Genomic DNA, 19,323 nt, shown 5'->3' with positions numbered 1-19,323 from the left:
AACTGGAGTACCTTTTTCAAGAGCACAGTTTTATCAAGTACTGATTACATAAATCAGTTTGGAAGGAGGAAGTGGAATTACACTAACAAGTTTAAAAAAATTACAGGAAACCAAGTGGGAAAAGGTTTCCTATGTTATTTCCTTACGCAGGGTGAAGAACAGCACCAATAGGATGTTTTCTAATGTATCATTTTCCATCTCCCTTGGAATGAAACTTGAACTCTAGTTCAAACCGTTAGTAGAGGCCACCTGGAAATACCTTTCTGTGACAAAATGTGCACATACACCTCTCTGTTCAAAGTAACTACCAGAATCTTATTATTCACAGCCTCTTTCAAAGTAACTACATAGAGATAAATAATAGGCTTCAAGCCTGCATTGCATTAAGCCCTGAATCCTTTTCTTAGGTAAATACTACAACTGGCCTTCATTGGTTTTGATCAAAACTCAATCTCTATCTCATGTTAAAGCTAATAATAAAGCAAACACGTCACTGAATTCATTGGGAACTACCAAGCAAGAATGGTAAATTCCTTTTCATATTAGTGCCAAAACCTGTGATATGAAATTAAATAATAATAATAATATGTAAAGAACTTCTCAGGTGTGAAAAAGTGCCTACACCTGACTATGCTTTCTGCTTTGCACCACCTGTCAATTCCAAGCACAAATGCTGCCAGTTATGTAGCTAGATACTTCATTTGCCTCACTAGTCATGTTACTTGCCACTCAAGTCAGCAATATTCATCTGCCAAATGCTGGAACAAAAGCATGTCTGCAAAACACAGAAACTCGGTTTGAAAAATCTGCCTTTAAATGATTAAGTAGACAATATAGTGGAGCTGAGGTTATTGATAGTGGTGGAGAATTCTAATGGTGGCACCACCAAAACAAGTTTTTACCGTTCTTCTCCTCTTCTGAAGACAGACATGATTTTATGATATTTTTAAAGATGCCAGGCATCTTGACAGTCCTTGCCTAAAAATTTAAGTAAGTAATAATCATGCAAGAGTTTAGGAGGAATGGAGAATGAGACTTTTGCCGTAGAAACTTTGCTAGTCAATATGCAAAATGATAACAATGTGTTATTTCTGCCACCACTGAAGACCGAGATGCATGTCCTGTGTTCGGCCAGAACAAATGAAGTTCCTTTCATTGGCACAATGGGATCCCAAAGCATGCAGCAGCCTGCTGCTAAGCACACACATTGAACATGCAGGTCTCCTGGGCTCGGTCTCCTGACATGCTAAAATGAAAAAAGATCAGAGTCGTTACCTCCAGCTGCTCCGGAAGAGTGGAGAGGGCTGCAGGAGGTTGAAGAAGTTCCAGCTGAAAGAACAGGTGATTTCAAGGAGCAAGGAGGCTTTCGTAAGGGAGCCTGTTATCACTGAACTATGTAGAGCAAAATAGGCTTTGAGTTCTTTCCTCTCAGGGCACAGACAGGTTGAGCTTGCAGCCATCCTTCTGGCTTGAAATTCAAATTACGCCTGAAAGGCCCTGGCATTTTTCTCCCACACTTGCGTTTTATAGCAAAATAGCAACCAAATCCACTACCTTCTTATTTTGTTATGTAATTATTTGATTTTAGCAGGAAGAAGGTAACTCAGGCATGCATTGCTAACTATCTCCATGCAGGAAGAGTAAATGTATGATATCATTGAATAATAAATAAAAGGATAGTATGACAACTGGTCTCTACAGCACAGTCATAAACAAAACATGAGACAAAAACACTGAAATTTGATTCTTGTCCCTATCCTTAGCAGTAGAGGATTCATGGTGGAAATCTCTCTAAGAACTGGGTAAAAAAGCGGCTTGGAACATCCTGAAATCAAAATGGACCTTCCCTAAAAGAGCGTGAGTTGCCAGTGAACATGGAAATGACTACACAGGCCAGGTCTGGCCTTTATCAGTATTCATCAGTGAGATAGGACATGACAGAACCAGGCAGCCTTATTCCATCAGCATCTGCTTGGGAGCTGCATAGATCATCCAGATTTCATTTTAATATTTGCAATGCTTTCAATGTAAACCACTATTTTCTCACCTGAAAAGAATTACATCTAGTATGTCTGGAGACAGAGATACCAGAAGTCCTGTGCTGCAGCCTACAATGATGGCACAGGAGGCCAAAAGACAAAAAGAATGAAACACCATGAAGATAACTTCTTCAGCAGCAAATGCAGAGATAGAAATTTGAACATCAGTGGTGCTTCTATAATGAGCAGAAAAACTGCAGAAGTGGTTTTGAGGTGGTCAATGAAACCAAAGTAACAATTTCAACAGGGTTCTCTACAGGAGATGGGTGATGATTGTGCAACAAGCAGTGTGAGCGATGATGAAGCTGCCCAACTGCTTGTCACGAAGAGAACAAGTCCAGAGAGGGCCTCACTCTCAACAGTGGGCATTTAATTCTTCAGATAGGATAGTACATAACGTGGAAATTACAAAATCGGGATGAGATATTAACTGCGCAACAGCCTAGACTCTGAGTCTGGACTTGAGATTTTAAGTGTAGCATAGCTGGGGGAAAGAGTAGGAGGTGGCCAACAGCCATGAGATGAGTATTGCAATCAAGGCTATTGCCTAGATAACTACCAGTGATTCATTTTTATTTTTCCAAGTCATCATTTTATTGTGTTTCTCCACCCCACCACCACAGCATATAAATTCTATCTGGATTTATTGACTGCCAATACAAGTTATACTCCCACTTTTCTGGTTAAGGGTTTGGCCCAGTGTTCTTTAAATATTCAGTAATGGGCTTCAGAAATTGAATACGGCCCTTTTTTGACAGGCAGACGTGGCACAAGGGCTGCAGTACCACCTGTCTTGGAAAATATTATGAAAGTGCAAAGTTAAAAATCATTACTGCGGTCAAACAGTTGGAGTCTGAAGTCTCCAAGGAGAGCAAAGATTGCAAGAATGGAGCATATTGAAAAAAGATCATTAATAAAATTGGACTTTGGTTATTAGAGCATTGTTTGTCTTCTCTCCAAAGGAAAACCAAAAGATGGCAAAAAAGACTCTCTTATCCAGAAGTGATCCTTAAACTTAAAACACTGGAAGAAATTATTTATTTAGATACCTGCTGTGCTCCGCTAGAAAGTCTTTGATAAACTGGTATCATTGTTTATTCTATTATTGCTGATGAAAGCTATTTGATTATAGCTGTAAAAATATCTCTATAAAATCTTAAATAAAAACACATGTTGTGGCAGAGGCCTTTAGAAATAAAAAGCATTTTAAACATACTTTGAAGACAGACTAATTCCATTGTTTTCTTTTAAGCTGAAAGGGGAAGTACTACGTTGTTCCAAGGCTGGAGAGGCAGATAAATTATTTACCAGTAATTAGGATTCTTGCTATTCCATACTTCTATCTATATATACAGCAGAGTGACCCTACCCACTAGAAGAAAAACGCGATTGTCCCCGGTTCTCCATGAATGTTTCAGTCAGGGACAGTATTATTCACACATATTTTGGTGAGTCAGATTATTCTGGTTTGTATTAAATAAAGAATCTAGGAGAGGTCGCATAGTGCAAGGTGGTGCCATGAAAAGGAAAGCAGCTTTTGACAGCTGCAAAACATCTTCTGAGAGCCAATAAAGTGGCTAGATTCACAAGTCAAGGCACAAAGCATAGCAACCACCAGCAAGGCTGTTTGCTTCTCCTCAGAAGGAATCACAAATGCGGCTGTTTTGTTAAGAGCACACAGTCCCTAATAACTAACATGGTGAATTTGGTCAAGCAACAAAAACCCACTTTTCATCACATTCCATGGCCACTGAATGAGCACCCGAGCCAAGCTTAGTCCCCAGAGAACATTCCCAGCAAGTCCTTATGAAAATTCACCCTTTTATTCTAGGTTAGACATGCCCATAAACGGAGCCTGGCGAATTCAATCCTATTAACATGCACTTAATCATCGAGTTAGTAATCCATATTAAGTATGATCCAGGATAAAACATCTCCCACGTATTCAAAAGGAATGTGACTCATACACCCTATAGAAAGCAGACCATTAGCATAGTCGGTAAAATTTGGCACCTTGTAACCTACCTGAAATTCTATACCAGTGTTCTCTCCATGTGCCTGTAAGCAATAGGGCTACTGCTTGAGGATCCATAAGGATTATAACTTGTGGGCACGTAATATTTACCAACCAAAGTGCAGACTAAAGATATGAGACCATTATTAAAAATTAGATGCTCACTGTATTTATCATTCATTGCAAGCCTTGTACTTGCCTGCTCATTGGGAATGGAAATTGTTACAAATAATACCTGACAGCCAAATATCTCATTTTGGCACTTGTATTAACTAATCAAACGCATCTGTGTTACTAGCTTTGAAATGTAAAATTAAAATCTCCTAAAATATAAAGAGGAAGGAAAGCAGCATGCCAGTTCTCATTCCATAGACTTGTACAAGTTATGATGTTGGCTCCCATGATAAAACGTCTTTCTTTTTTCCTCTAATAGTACACAGCGTTTGTTTGCTGGAGGTTACTGTTTAATTTACATTTACATGTACCTCAGGGCTGTCATTAAAACATGATTTTTTGTACCATAAATATTACCCTATCCAAAGCAACTATACATATGTAGTCTTAATCAAATAGGAGTTTCCAAGGATCCTCAGTGTATAAAAGGCACAATTGCATCATATGGTAGAAATGCAGATGTATCTGCAATGAACTGCTGTGCGCTAGCTGGTTCAGTAGTTCACAGCAGTATTAATTCTTCATCCAGATTAATGGATCCAATTCTCAGTAACAGTATGGCCCCTTTACGCTGGCCTGCCAATACAAAGTCATCCTAAAGAGGATAAAAATACATAGAAAGAAAAACTTCTGCGCACATAGCTTCCCTCAGAGCACAGAGCTGAGGAAGTAGGATAAATTAAGACGTCCCAGAATAATCTTAGCTCAGATCAGAAACCCAGCAAGCTCCTGTTGATACCCTCAAAATGTGTGCCAAGTCAAACACATCTCAGCTATCACTGCAAGTGACAAAGAACTGTGAACCAGCCCACGGGACGGCCCTGATCGCTTACAGGACGTAAGGCTGCAAGTGCTCCGGCAGAGACTGGACAGGACTACCACGGCTGCCAGTTTTGCTCTTGCAAGAGCTCACAAGTGTGCTTCTTGAGTGACTCATGCCAAGACGGATGGTTTGTTCCAAGTTGCCACAAGGAATTAACTAGCATAGATCATCAAAGAGCATAAATTACTTAGAGCCCGAAAAGACGGCGTTTTTTCACTCACTTCTAGTAGAAGTCCACCTTCTTGTACAGCGGTCTTGTTACATACATTGTCTTCTTTTATCGTTTGGCCAGCTTGCTTCTTAAAGTGCTTTTCTTGAATGGCTGTTGGAAAGAGTTATTATCAGTTTAGAAATCATATGGATTAGGGCCACTGGACTCAAATTCTTACTTAGGCACTTAACATCCACTGGTTTAATTAGGAAATACTGTCTGGATCTCAGTTACTGACAACTTTATTTTGTTGTGAGGGAGATAGATACATACATATCTGTAAGTCCAGATGTTTTTTATATGAAATATCTATCGCACTTTTTATTATACATATTTTTTCCATTACTGTATTCTACATAAAGCAACAGCAAAAACCCACAGGAAAGAAATAAAAGATAGTTAGCAAGTTGTTTTGTTTATAAAAATATGTATTATGAAAATATAAAGAAATGCTTATATAGCTCAGAAGACAAGAGACTGAAATACGTTTCTCATTTTCAGTGCTGACCTTCTTGGCATCAGATTATTTTCAGTCTCACTGTATTCTACTCAGTCCTAGGAGTCTGAGACTGATTGCAATATTCACAGGAATGTGCTAAAACTGTTTTGTTTTGAAACAGAAGTTTAAAGTTTGGTTTTAGTAGGTCATTAATTACACGAAATTCAGGAAAATCTCTAATGATATATTTTGCAAATTTTTCCTGAATAATAATGAAAATCTTCATGGGAATTGAAATTTCCTGTGCATGGGTAATCATTGCTTGATCTGAAATATCTTTGAATGCTCAGATTGAAGCCTTTAAACTGACAGATCCCACATAAAAATCCCCAAAATACAGTCTCATTTCTGGGGATAATGAAAGCATTTTTGAGAAGACTGATGCCACTTGTTAGACTGGGGTTTTCATCATCTGGGAAATGTGGAGTATTTATAATATGGTCAATAAAAATGACGGGATCAGCTTCACGTGTTCTGCCCCATCCCAGTGCCTAACTGCAGTGGGTCACACAGATGTCCAGGCAGCAAGCAGAGATTCAGTTTTCAGTTTGTTTTCCTTCTCACATAGAGAATGAGAGCATACCAGTGAGATTATCTGCGACATTTGATGCACATTGCCCATGCCGGCTAGAAGCAGCCACAGCCAGAGGTGGTTAATAATCCCCCAAAAAAGGCTGAGAGAAACAGGAACTGTTTATATCAAATCGGAGTAAGGAGGGGAGACAGCCAGCAAGGCTCTACTGCTCTTGAGCTGTTGGTTAAAAGCCGTGAGAACAGGTTTTAAATTTTCAGTAGGATATCAAATTTTAAAAAATAGAAGTCTACATTTTTAATGGCTTGAATAACATTTCTTGCAAGTGACTGAGGATATGACCTAAATGGAGTCACTTCCTCTCCAAAGGGCTGTACCAGAGCCCCTTATCGAGGTAACAGCCTAGTGAGGGGCAGTTGCAGGATACCTCAGCATTTTGCAGCAGATGATGGCAATACAGAGCCATGCTGGCTGAATATTCAAGATGTTTTTTAGCTTGCATTGTAAATATTTGCTGCCAGTGATAATGCCGGTCATTACCCCCAAGCAATCATCTCAAATGTATAATTAGAGGCAATAAATCCCTCCCCTGGGCATGTGAAAATATATCAGGAAAACCCAAAGCTGCCGAAAGCAGCTCCCTGCGCATGTTTTCCAGCCAAAACAATTCTGCGATTTCGGAGTTGTAAGCTAGGCTTCTATGAATGGGCTACAAGGATTTTTGAACTTACACTTTCATTTTGGTTCACCATTTGAACTAATCGGAAAAGGACACTTTCTTTTTCCTGGTCAGCCAAGCCTTCTGCTACATCTGTCCCAAAGAACAGAGGCACGGCTATCAGAGCACAGCGTTAGACACTTGTGAGAGTAATTTTTAAAAGCATAGCCCCTACTCCAATGGGCTCTTCCAGAATTTTCCCCCTCAGAAAAAGATGTTTTTGTAGCTACTTCCGCAGTTGCTTGCCGTCTTTGTGCAGGTTAAAGGACAGACAGGGAGGGGTGGGAGGAAACGAAGGTTTATTTTTTTGATCCGTTCTTTTGGCTTGGTGAAAATTCCACCAAGTTCTAACTTCATCGTTAGTGGAAACTATTATTGTACCCGACCGAGCGGGCCAGAGCTCCCTGCCTGTTTGTTAGCCTTCAGGCTCACACAAACAGCAGCAGAAGCACAAGAGATGTTTGTTCCGCAGCTAGTCTGGCTAGTATAAATTCCATCTCCGAATGGAAAGTATTTTAATGTTATTTCGCCAGCTAGAGTTACCCGTATGTTAGGCCACACACATCCGTTTCATAACATACGCTACTCGCTGGCCTGAACTCTAAAGAGACCCTATTGCACCATCCAAGACGACTGACGCCCTTTGCACCACGAAGCAAGAGCCCCTAGGGGCAGGCACGTTTGCTCCTTGCACCTGAGGCTCGCTGGTCACTCTCCTGCCTCCCTGTGCTGGAAATACTCTGTTAATCCACCCGTCAGGGCAGCAGGGCTTGGCTCATACGGCAGTGATCACTCAGAAGGGGCTGCTGCTGCTGGTAGCACGACGCCTGGAGGGGGCAAAGCAAGAGAGGCTGAACACCACGCAGATCCCCACGGTGAAGGAGGAGGAGGAAAGACAAGATGTGGCAGAGAGGGAAGGAAAAACTGCAAGATGTTATCTTAACAGGCAGAAATACAGGGAAAAGAGGGCAGAGCAGCCTGGTGATGGCCCTGTCAGCACCAAGTATCAAGTGGGAGAACTGAACGAAGGTGCTGGTTGTGACTGGTGGCTCAACAAGACAACTGCGTCCAGGCTGAAACATTATATAAAATGAGGGCCCCTCTGGAGCAAAAATTAAGCCTACAATGATGAAAGCAAACGAAGGACTGGAGAACGCAGGAGTGCTGTCTCTGTTAGGCAGGGAGGAGCAAGTTGTGGAAAGTTAAAAAATAACAAACAGCTAATGATGACTCAGTGACCTGAGGGGAAAACTTCTGGCTTCTGGAGTACCATATATCAAGAATGGGGCAAGAAAATACTGATATTGCAGGCAGTCTGATGAATGCTGCTGACTGTAAAAAATAATAAAATTTTAAAAATGAGAGTTCTAGCTTTACAGAGTCTGAGACTGTTTTCTGTGGCAGAAGCAACTTTTTCAGCCAAATTGCCAGCAATTCAGTGTAGAACACTCACCTACTAGGTTCAAAAGTGGCAAAGTGAATGGATAGGAAGCAGGAACTATGGAGACCTTTTTTTTCTGAGCAGAAATTATCTAGCTTGCATTTCCAGAACACAAAATAAAACAGAAGATGGAGCTGTTCTGCCAAAGAAGATGAATGAGTGTATTGATACCATAGGATGATAAATACAAGATATACAACAACCAGGGCTGACAGTTTTGCAAGTTCATGTGATCTAGTGAGTGTGGCGCAATCGCAGACAACATTAAAAAGCCACAAGTCTGGAAATGCTGGGGCCTATAGAAGGACAACACTGTGGAAATGTACAGGACAGAGGGAGAGAGGAGGAGGCTAGGAGGAGGAAAAGGAGGAAGAAAAAAAAAAAAAAAAAAAAAGATCAACATGATTTCCTGAAGGAAAGGCCAAATATCTGAGGACATTATTTCAATTTCTAATCTAAAAGTGATGAAAGGAGTGGCCACTGAAAAATAATATTGAGTTAGAATTGACAGCTAATTAATTAGGGAAAAAAAAAGTCCACAAAAAGGGTGATAAGTTTGGATGAACGGAGTACCGGACTGTCTTACACAGTGCTGCCGAGCCTTTCACTGCTGCACTGTGTCACACCATGAAAACCTGAGATCTCTTTTGAGCCTGACAGGAGCATTGCAATCTACATTTACAAACCAGTTGGCTTGAGTACTGGAATATATACAGAACAGAAAAGCTGCCTGACACTTTAAAGTCTAAGGACGCATCATGAAACCAGCCACCCCCTTTTGCCCAGAAATAACAGCACATGGACTCGTTGTGGAATAAGCATTCGTTCGGAGGGATGGAAATTCCAGGACTCTCGTAAAACTGCACTTTTTAAACCAACAGGGTTACAGTCTCCAAAGTATTTCTGTATCCCTTCCTGCACAAGCACAACCTTCTTTCTTCAGAAAATAATCAGAACTACCTGCCAAGCTAAGCTCTGTAACAACCTCATGCGTGGTCAGGCTGGCCTGAGGGGCACGCATCGCCTTTAGCTGCCGAGATTCCCCATGTCCCACAACAGTGTAGGAGCAAAATGGGCAGCAAAAGGATGTTATTTCTAACCTGGACACATTGCCTGGGTTCTTTTGAGGTGGAAGAAAGGGACGGTACTATTTTCTTCAGGCTCAGAAGGATGCAGGTGTATCAGTACCAAACCTTTCTATGACGAGTATCTGTGAGACCAGCGATACCCCTGGGAAAAATTATTTCTTAAAGCGGGGAGATCAAAATATCTGAATCTAGCCTGCAGTTTCAGAGACACTGCTTTACAAATACACGTCTCACTTTTGGTAACTTACTCGAAAGGAAGTGAAAATCGGGTCTTTCTTCCTGGATCGCCGAGATGCAGGAAGAATTAGCTATGCATGCTACCCTGAATGCTAAGAAAACAAAACAACACGGCTAGGAAACACTCGGTCTGAGAAACAAACCTACAGCCACGAACCCAAACGGCCTGTTTCCTCTTGACGTGTTGCAGAGGACCCTGAGTGACAGTAAGGACAGCACGATTTGGCTGCAGACCAAAATTAAATAATATGCAGCATAGAGAACATTATATGAACAGCTATATGAAAGGGGCGCTTGCAGCCTGAAGTGCCGCAACAGGCAGGCTGCACCGACGTGCCGGGAGGGGAAGCGGCAGCGAAATCCACCCTCTGAACACAAGATGTGTGGTGCTCGGTGCCGGTGCGGAGGCTACCAGAACGCCAGATGCATTTGCGCTAGCAGCAACGCAAAGTTTCTCTCCCCAACTCAGTGGTTTTCTCAGTCTGCTTCTTCTTAAGAGATGCTTTGAAATCCGACTGCCCTTTGAAGTTTCTCAAGTACAGCATGACATTTATTTAAGGTACACCCCGAACTGTTTTCTTTCCAGATCCCATCCCCTCTCTCTCTCTCTCCCGAAACGTGTTTTCTCCATTTTCAGCGAGCCCCGCACGCCTCCCACGCGCGAGGGGCACCAAAATGGTGTCCCCCCCCCACCAAAAAAAAAAAAAAAAAAAAAAAAGGGCTCGCCCCATCACTCTCTCCCGACCACGGCCTTGCGTGACGGGAGCTGGCGGCACGTGGGCGGCTGCCGGGCACGCCGCCACCTCGGCGGGCTGACACCCCAGCCCGGCCAGAGGATCCCGTTTGATGGGGAGGCAGCGGGGGGAGAAGGCCCTGGTGTGCGGAGGCCGGCTGCTGACTAACCCAGGCCGCGCTCTCACGCAACCCCGCCGCCTGTCAATCTCCCCTCGCCTCTGACAGGGGCCTGGCGCCCGTTCAAACCCTTGCGTGCAAGCAGGCGGGCCGCCTTCCCCTGTGAAGTATTTCATAATAACAACAGCTGTTAAATATTGATGACTCCTGGCAAGCCCTGAATGCTTTTCATGAAGGTTAAGCCTTCGTGTAATGGAACCTAATTCCTCATTATGCGCTGTATCAGATATCTGGAAGTCGCCTAAAAAAAGCAAGGGGGCTTAAAGTACAGAATCAGAAAATAGCTCTCCCGCTTCAGGGAGGGGGGTGAAAACCAGCAACGTGAAAGGCAAGGAGTGTTTCTGTGAAGTAAAAGCCTTTCACAAACAGAAAAAAAAAAAAAAATGCTACAGGAGCAACGATCGAAGCAGTGGGTTTAGCTATATTCCCCCGGGTCATTTTGTGTTTTTATAAATAGCTGCAGATGAGGTAAATTTCGTAAGGCAGCAATCTGACTGTCACTGCTGTCTGTGTGCACATGGTAATTATTTTTTTCAGGAAAAAAAAAAACAGAAAAGAGGGAGAAAGATGGCTTCCCCGCAGCTTCTCTTATAGCATCAGTCTAGAGAGGCCTGGCACATGAGGCTGCTTCATGGCAATCAGGCGAGACATTGCGGTGATGACGGTGCACGTCCTGGGCTGCTCTCCTCTAGTCCCCAGAGAAATCCCCCCTGTGCCTCTCTCTGCCCTCTAAAGCTTCTCCCATGAGCCCAAACCCTTCAGCAAGGATGTCCCATCAGAGAGGGCATGTGTTCAGGTAGAGCTCGTGATGAATAAACCGAGCCTTTGGGATGGAGCTGGGGTGATGCCAGAGCAGGTAGTACCAGAGCACCAGCTAGAAGGTGGTATCAGAGCCTGGCTGGAGGTGAAAGAGAAGGAAGACACACCAAGGACTTCCTGGGGAGCTGAAAAAGTCAGATTATTTTTTTTCTCACGTTGCCTTTGGGGATAACCACTTTGACAAGGAAAGCTGAGGAGCTGAAAATAATTGTCCATGTATTTTCAGCTGTGCCAGGAGCTCTGTGAAGTTTCAGAACAATATTTTACCTGTGGGGACACCAGGCCTATTTAGTCAGCCGGGGTAGGGAATCACAAAAACATTGTAAGATTTAAGACGGAAGAGACCTCTGAAGGTTATCTGGTCGACTCCACCCTAACCGAAATAGAGCTAACTAGGGAGACAGGTTGCTCGGGGTTTTTGTTGAGTATCTCCAGTAATGGACATTTCATGTTCTTTCCAGGAAAACTTTCATTGCTTTATTACAAACAGAATTCATTTTGTAAGTGAGGTTCATGGCTGTAGGTGACCATTAGAATAAATTCTGTATGTTATGCTTGCCGTTTCCACAAATTCTGGTCTGTAAAATGTGCAGATCGCTTTAAGAAATGCTGAGAATGGTTAAGTGGTGGTCATGAAAAGTGTGTGTATGGAGAATGTGTGAATTACATTATCAGCTTGTCTTTTTTTTTCTTTTTTTTTTTCTTTTTTTGTGGTTTATTCTATCTGTATCTCACCAAACTAGCTCACAATAAACCACACTTGTGTTTTACGTTTTTATGTAGTCTGGGACTGTAACATCTCCCTTATCCCATAACTTCTGAGCAATCAGAGAACCAGAGAAAAACTGTGCCTCCATGCAAAGCCTAATTGTGTGATGCAAGCAACAGACTCAAAACAACTTGTCCAGAAAGCACATCTTTCTGTGGCTTACTGTTGCAACCTTTCTCTCTTCGTATGACTCGACAGATGATCTCCCCAACAGAAAACCCCACGTTGTGCATTGACAAAGTTGTTTTAGAAATCTGTTTGCATCACCCTGAGTAAATATTTGATTCATCATTTGGTCTGGTGGAATATATTGGCTATAAGACTAACAAAGACATACACTCCCTCCTGTATTATCCCAAGGTATAAGACTTATTCCAAGTAATTGTGTTCCATTTCATTTTCATAATTCCATTTGATTACCTACTGCTTTAAATGTGATGGGAACCTGCTGATTTATAGATTCGATCCTGAGGCCTTAAAGTTATCCCTGTATTATTCCATTCTTAGTTTAATTAAGCTGTAATACAGTTGCTTGCCTGAGTGTATATTTGCTTGCACACCCCTTTGAATAAATACATACAATATAAATTCTAAAGGGTTATTCTGTCAAAATACAAAATATATTGCAAGCCTGACTTCTAGGCAATCTCAAGTGAGAAATCTGCAATCCACTTAGTCAACTTTCACATCAGTACCCACAACCTTCATAAAAATTAAGATGATTCTAATTAATTTTTTTGCCCCTGAATGCTTGTGCTTGTAAATTATATGTTCATTAATCAGAATTGAGTTGCAAAGCATAAGTTTAATAAAGAAAAAAATATTAAGAGAATTCTTATGTATTTAGAGAAGATGCTTAACAATGGTTAGTTCCTGTGTTAAGGGCCTCAGAGTGTACAAACAATGTAATTTTATCTTTCTTTTGCTTTAGTTTCCATTACTCTGTGTTCTGCACTCTGAAATGCTGCACGTTAAGCCAATGTAGAGGTATTCAGACTTCACCAGCTAATCTACGTTAGACTTAAATGTACTACAGTGTGTTCTGACCTGCCACATCCTAATTGCTTGAGCAGAATCCCAGCAAGTCCCACTGATCCTGATATACTTACATATTAACATGTATAGCGTTTCAAGACACATTACTTCTAGTATCTATAGAGCAGATAGCCTAGCAAAAGGACTGGTGAAGTTTCCCAACTCTTCCAAGTGTCCTTCTTGATAGTTGTTATTTGAATAGCTGTTCGTCTTTGCCCTTGTCCACATATTAAAAAAAAAAAAAAAAAAAAAAGTACAGGGGAAAAGAAAAGCTTCTCTGTATCCTCTGAATTCTTGGCACTTTCTCTCTCTATAATCAAAGAATGTAGACCTCTTTTGATACGGATCATATTATTTCATTGTCCCAAGGCCATTTTTCTACTAGTTTTATTCTTTCAATGAAAATAATAAAATTATGGACATTGGGATCTATATTAGAGGCAGCTCCCTTTGAGGTCAGAGTGCAACTGTTTATTATAACTGTTTATTGAGCAAGACTAATCATTGCCTAAAAAATAAAAATAAACTTTCCTCCTTCTGGGGTAAACAACCTGCTGAAATAAATTTGACTCTGAAGTATTTTTTCAGAAGTATAAGTCATAAGAGAAGAATTCTTTTTTTTTTTTTTTTCTTGAAATGACAGCTAAGAAAAAGGTTGTATGTGGTCAGAAGTATGCTAGGTCAGAAGTATGCTACTACAGTTTACTAGAATCTTCCCCACTTAAAAAAAAAAAAAAAAAAAAAAAAAAAAAAAAAAAAGCAGCTCTAAGGGTGCATCTTATGGAAGAAATGCAATAAAGTCCTGGTAAAAGATTTATTTGGAGAATATCAGAACATTTTTAGTCTTTATCAGCTGCAGAAGATGTGCACCAGTTTACCCTCTTCAATTTAGATCTACTGTTTAGAACATTTAGTAAATCAATCCCTGAAGAATGAAATCAAATCAAAGGCCAAGCATGAAAATAAACGCAACTAGGAAAGTGTATGAGAAAGCGTCTCTCACCCTTCCTGATTAAATCAATCTGACAATGACTGACTTATGTGAAATTTGCATTATCTTTGCTTTCCTTTTTGGATTTGATAACCTGTTTCCAGCCCTATGTTTCAAACAGGCTATCTCCTGAGCTTCCACTCCTCAATATATCCTGCTTTTGTAACATCCCTGTCCCTTTATAATTTCATTTGCACCACTCTGCATGGAAAGGCACTGCCTAAATTCATACCTCCGAGAGGGAATTTAAGTCAGTATCTCTTAGAAAAGAGTTGAAAGAGCATATGTCAGTAGGCCAGTATATCACCCAAGAGACTGTTTAAAAATAGCCAAAGCACAAGATCTGGAGAGGATAAAGGAAACCTTTAAGATGAAATAAACATTGCATCTAAAATATTCACACTGAGACCTTAGTGCACAGGATGTGCATATGTTACCCAGAAAACCAAATCTGGCTTCATCACATTCAGAGTCAGAAGTGTCATAAGAGCAATTCCTTAATATCTGCCTTATATAGCAGCCATACTGTATCCAATATTAGAGGCAAAGGCACAGGCACATTTGCTTTCCAGTGCACTTTAAATACGCAAACACACTCGACAGAAGAAATGCAAGAATCTCCACCTTTCAGTCAGATGGAGACTGCAGCACACTGCTGCACCAGCACCGATAAATATACACCACACAATAGGGCTCTCTTTCTAAGGCAGAGCTGAAATGCTGTCAGCTTCACTGCTGTCTGTTGAGACTGCCATGATGGGACTGAGTGTGTGAAGAGCTGCCTTCAGAGGTTCAATGGACCTAACAAGTGCAAAAAATATGCCTGAGAGGAGCTCTCCTGTTTTTTTTTTCCCCTAGTTTTGTTTTTTCTCCCTCAAGAAGTAAAAAAAGGGGTTGAGACATGGTTAGGGCAAATGAATACCAGGAAAATGAGTATCTTAATAAATAAAAAAAAAAAAATCAGAATTAATTTTCCAGATAATATTAAAATAGTTAAATATTTTCCAGAAGTTTTTAGATGATTGAGGAAAATTAGTAACATGAAAATTTTACCTAAAAGTTACAAATTAAGTACAAGGCAATAACTAAAGTCAAAAACTGAAGGACGTACCAGAACACTAAATTGGTAATGTTACGATTCCTGGATATGTTTATTGTGTTTTTATGCACACTAATACTTTAATGCACGCATTTAAAGTCCAGTCCTGTAAAGTTATCCAAACAGATGGACCTTGCTCCCAACTGGAATCACTTGTAAGTCAGAGGGACTGCAGGGAGGACATTATGGTTTGTCCAAAAATAAATTGTTTTGCAGAACAGGAACCTTCGCACATGATGTGTTCAATTACTACAAGAACCTTCATTTTTCACTTCCTCACCACCGTTTTGCTTTGTCTCTTTTCACAGGCAGGTTCCTTGCTCAGAAAGAAGATCTTCAGCAGAACCTGAAGACCCTAAGAGGGCCAGTAGTGTGCTGACATATTCTCTCCCTGTTAAGACTAGAGAAACTAAATTTTAAAAAATGCCACAGTCCCTGCGTCAATGGCCAGAATTAGGACCTCCAAAATTTCTAAGCATAATGAAAAATGCCATCTTTAAAAGAGACAGAAAGAGATTGGAAAGCTCTAGAAATGTAAATTGTGGTTCTGCTTTGATTTGCCTTTTAATTTTTAAACAGAAAATTCTTAGATATGGAGATAAAATTAAAAGGCTGTCACACAGTTCTTATCAGACTTGTCCCATGAGAAGACAAGGAACGGCCAAACAATGTTCTGTTTTTCAGAAACAAAGTTCTAGCTAATAAAATATAACCCTTTCTCCAGTTTCAACTCTTCTGCATGTTTGTCATTAACTTGAACAGGCAAGTCTGACTCCTGTGAAAGTGTCTTGACTCACGGCAAGCCACCGAAGAAATAACAAGTATTCCTTATGGGAGTAAGGGCAGGAAACCTGTCTCCTTCTCAAAAAATATATATGGGATTGTGGCCTCAACTTTCAAGAAAATTATAGTTAAATACAACTTTCACCAAGCCATCAATACAACTTTCACCAAGCCATCAATAATAGGTGAATAGTATATGTAAAGAGAATGATGATACAGATATTGGTTCTAGTGCTCATTCTTCTTATTCTGTCAAGGTCTTCTGAATGAAACTGGTGATTTCCTACCTACTGACTCATCAGATCTGTTTTACACTCATTAGCTAACATAAACATCACTTTATACTGGTTTTTCTTCAGTTCTAATGTGATTTCCATTGGATGTACACCGAGACTTGCTGCCAGAATGGGTCTAATAACCCTTGAGACACAACTTATCAGCACTATGACAAGGAAAATACGAATTGGCTTAAGGCAGAAAATGAACACTGCAAGCTGCAGAGAGCAAAAGCAAAAAAAAAAAAAAAAAAAAAAAAAGCTTTCATGCATAGTCTTTAAAACTGTGAAAATTAAATGAAGAAAATCTGTACTCTAGACCCTAATTTGTGCTTAAACCACGTAGTTTTAAGAGGAGTCATCAAAGGCTTCGTTTATGAATGCTGCATCCCAAAGAGGCTTCTCAGTGGCGAGCGAGCATTTTTCCTCCTGTCGGGGCAGAGTCGCAGGGAGGAGGCTCATTTGTGCATTGCCGGTCTCGCAGGCAGCAGAGCTCTATTCCTCTGATCAAGAGATCACTTTCATAACCACTTTTCTGAGGTCACAAATGAGTCTGCTGCAGTCACGCAATCCCTTGCCTACCAGAGTTTACTATAACAATACAGGTTCACGAAAACCTTTTAAAGAGGCAGCACATCCTTTCCCCCAGCACAGATGCACGGCGCGCACACGTTATCACACGGGCTTAACCGAAACGTGTCATGGGACTGCTATATTTCAGCTCCCAGTAGGGAAATAAATGTATTGCTTGGGGTATTATCTGGGTGGAAGAACGCTCCCTGAGTAAAATTAAATAAAAGATTATGATAGTTAGCGCCAGAATTATTTTAAAGTATACAGGCACCTTTTTCAAATATTTATTCAGCCCGTTCCTTTTTATTATCTTAAGGGTCCGTGTCTGCCAACCATGTGCTACTGTGAATTATGCTAATTAAGATATTTGAAAGCCATGGCAAACAGTGAAACAAACATTAGATTAAATAAACAGCAGATAATGATTGCCCTGAACTAAACATTTGCTGCCGCCTAGTTAGAAGCAGCAATGATACCGAAATGTACAACCAGGAAACGGGTTTACTATCCGAAGAAATACTAGGAACATAAAACGAGTACTAGTGTGAGCATGTTTGTAGGACAGAAAAGCCCATTGCATATTTTAGCTGAGAGTATCCCACAACTGACCAACCTCCCAACCTGTTTTCATGGAAGAGGCATGCAGATAGTAGCTGGAATGGCCTTTGGTGATGGGGGCAGGGGAGAATTTAAATTAAAAAATATAGGTATTAAAGTATTTTTTCTTGTTACGGTGAGTTACCTCTACCCAAAGAATGGGAGTTGGCCTGTTTTCACAACCAGTTAGCACTAGGAAAACAACTGTTGTTGTTCCATCAGGAGTTATTTGCATTAATGTAAAGTTTTCAAAAGCTTCTAAATTACTCTGGAGCCTGCAACTTCAGAGCTGAAGTTGGACGTATCGCTCGTTGACTTTTGGGGAGGATTAGCATCCAGACACATTTCATTTACAGGTAGCACAAACAGGCTTGCCCAAACCAGCTTTGTAATCCAGCTTAAATAAGGAACAACAGCAAGGAGGGCACAGCGTTAAGCCCATGGAGGGCTCACGGATGGGCTGGGATGACTCGTTTGCACGCTGCCTTGTGAGTTCGTTGCTATTATTAGCCACGCCAGCCAGATTAAAGCTAGATCAGGTACACCCACACGTGCTACGCAGCCAGCTTCAGGGACTCTGGAGATGTACCCACAGGTCGTGCAGAGCCCTTGCTTTGTCCAGAGATATTCAGGCTTGACCTTGATGCGTATCTCCATCCGGCTCGAGCACTGAAGTCCCCTCCCATCTGCACTAGAGCTAGCAGTTTACACAGAAGACAGCCTCATGGTGTAGCTTTGATACGAACTTCATGCCTCCTCAAAATCAGCCTCGTCTCCGCTCCTGGCCCTGCCTGTACTCTGTGAAAGGGAAGTTGGGGCATGCTCCGATGCTGAGTACCATCAGGAGGTGGTAAGATAGACTGTGATCTATACACGGGGGGTGTTGACAGCCTCCAGAGTGACTTCGAGGGTAACAGTATCACTGCAGACAAGGCTGGAGGCATTTTCAAAAGCAGGCCGCAGTTTCAAAAATTTCTGAAACTTACTGAAGAGGTTCCCCCCAGTCTTAAGTTACTGGTTTGTTCCAATTCCCTAACACAACTTCCCATGGAAAGGAAAACTATACAAGGTCAACTTCTGCCTAAACAAAGAGATGTGACTTTGCCCCTCTTTATAAAATTTGCCTAAACCACAAGTTAATCTAAAATGAAATAGCCCTGGATAATAATGTAAGTATTTAATTAACATGGCAATTTTTCCTTTGTAGTTATGGAAAGAGATACATGAGAATACTGTTGTGTTACTTTACCTTTACAAACAAATTATCCTGTTCTTCTGGAGGCAGTTGGCAAAAAGATCATTGGTAACAGCAGGAATGAATATACATATGGGTATTTCAGGGCAAACAGCTGCTCGAATATTTGCTGCTCAGCACTGCTCTGTACAGCGGTCTGGCTGCAGAGCTCGTACCTAAAATGCCTGTGTTACTGACAGTCCTTTATATTATTTGCTATATGAAAATAAAATATTTGTAATCTTTTTTTCAAGAATACAACCTCTTTTGTTCAAATACGGTATGGACAATTGCTCTAATTTTCAGCGAGATATAGGAAGGTGTCTAATGAACGTCCCCAAGTACCTTTGGACCTGCAATTCTAGAGAAGGAATTGTCAATAATTTAGTATACGGAAATCAGCATAAACAATGACCTTCATTATGCCAATTTCCAAATAATTCCTCCCTTTCCTCATTCC

The 19,323-nt window shown here is 41.0% G+C and overlaps 1 protein-coding gene across 8 annotated transcripts in view; it reads right to left on the bottom strand.

Annotated features, from left to right (window-relative positions):
- Positions 1-19,323, bottom strand: part of AHRR (aryl hydrocarbon receptor repressor) — a 93,786-nt gene that overhangs the window by 32,126 nt on the left and 42,337 nt on the right. For all 8 annotated transcript variants that reach the window (XM_072034866.1, XM_072034863.1, XM_038175441.2 and 5 more), the window contains one exon: positions 5,272-5,372. In XM_072034866.1, the coding sequence (XP_071890967.1) occupies positions 5,272-5,372 (101 nt within the window). The remainder of the gene's footprint in view (positions 1-5,271; positions 5,373-19,323) is intronic.

The sequence above is a fragment of the Anas platyrhynchos genome, chromosome 2 (assembly GCF_047663525.1).
Source record: "Anas platyrhynchos isolate ZD024472 breed Pekin duck chromosome 2, IASCAAS_PekinDuck_T2T, whole genome shotgun sequence".
In the NCBI taxonomy this organism is placed as follows: Eukaryota; Metazoa; Chordata; class Aves; order Anseriformes; family Anatidae; genus Anas; species Anas platyrhynchos.
Note: the sequence above shows the minus strand (reverse complement) of the source record. Positions and strands in the feature narration are given on the sequence as shown.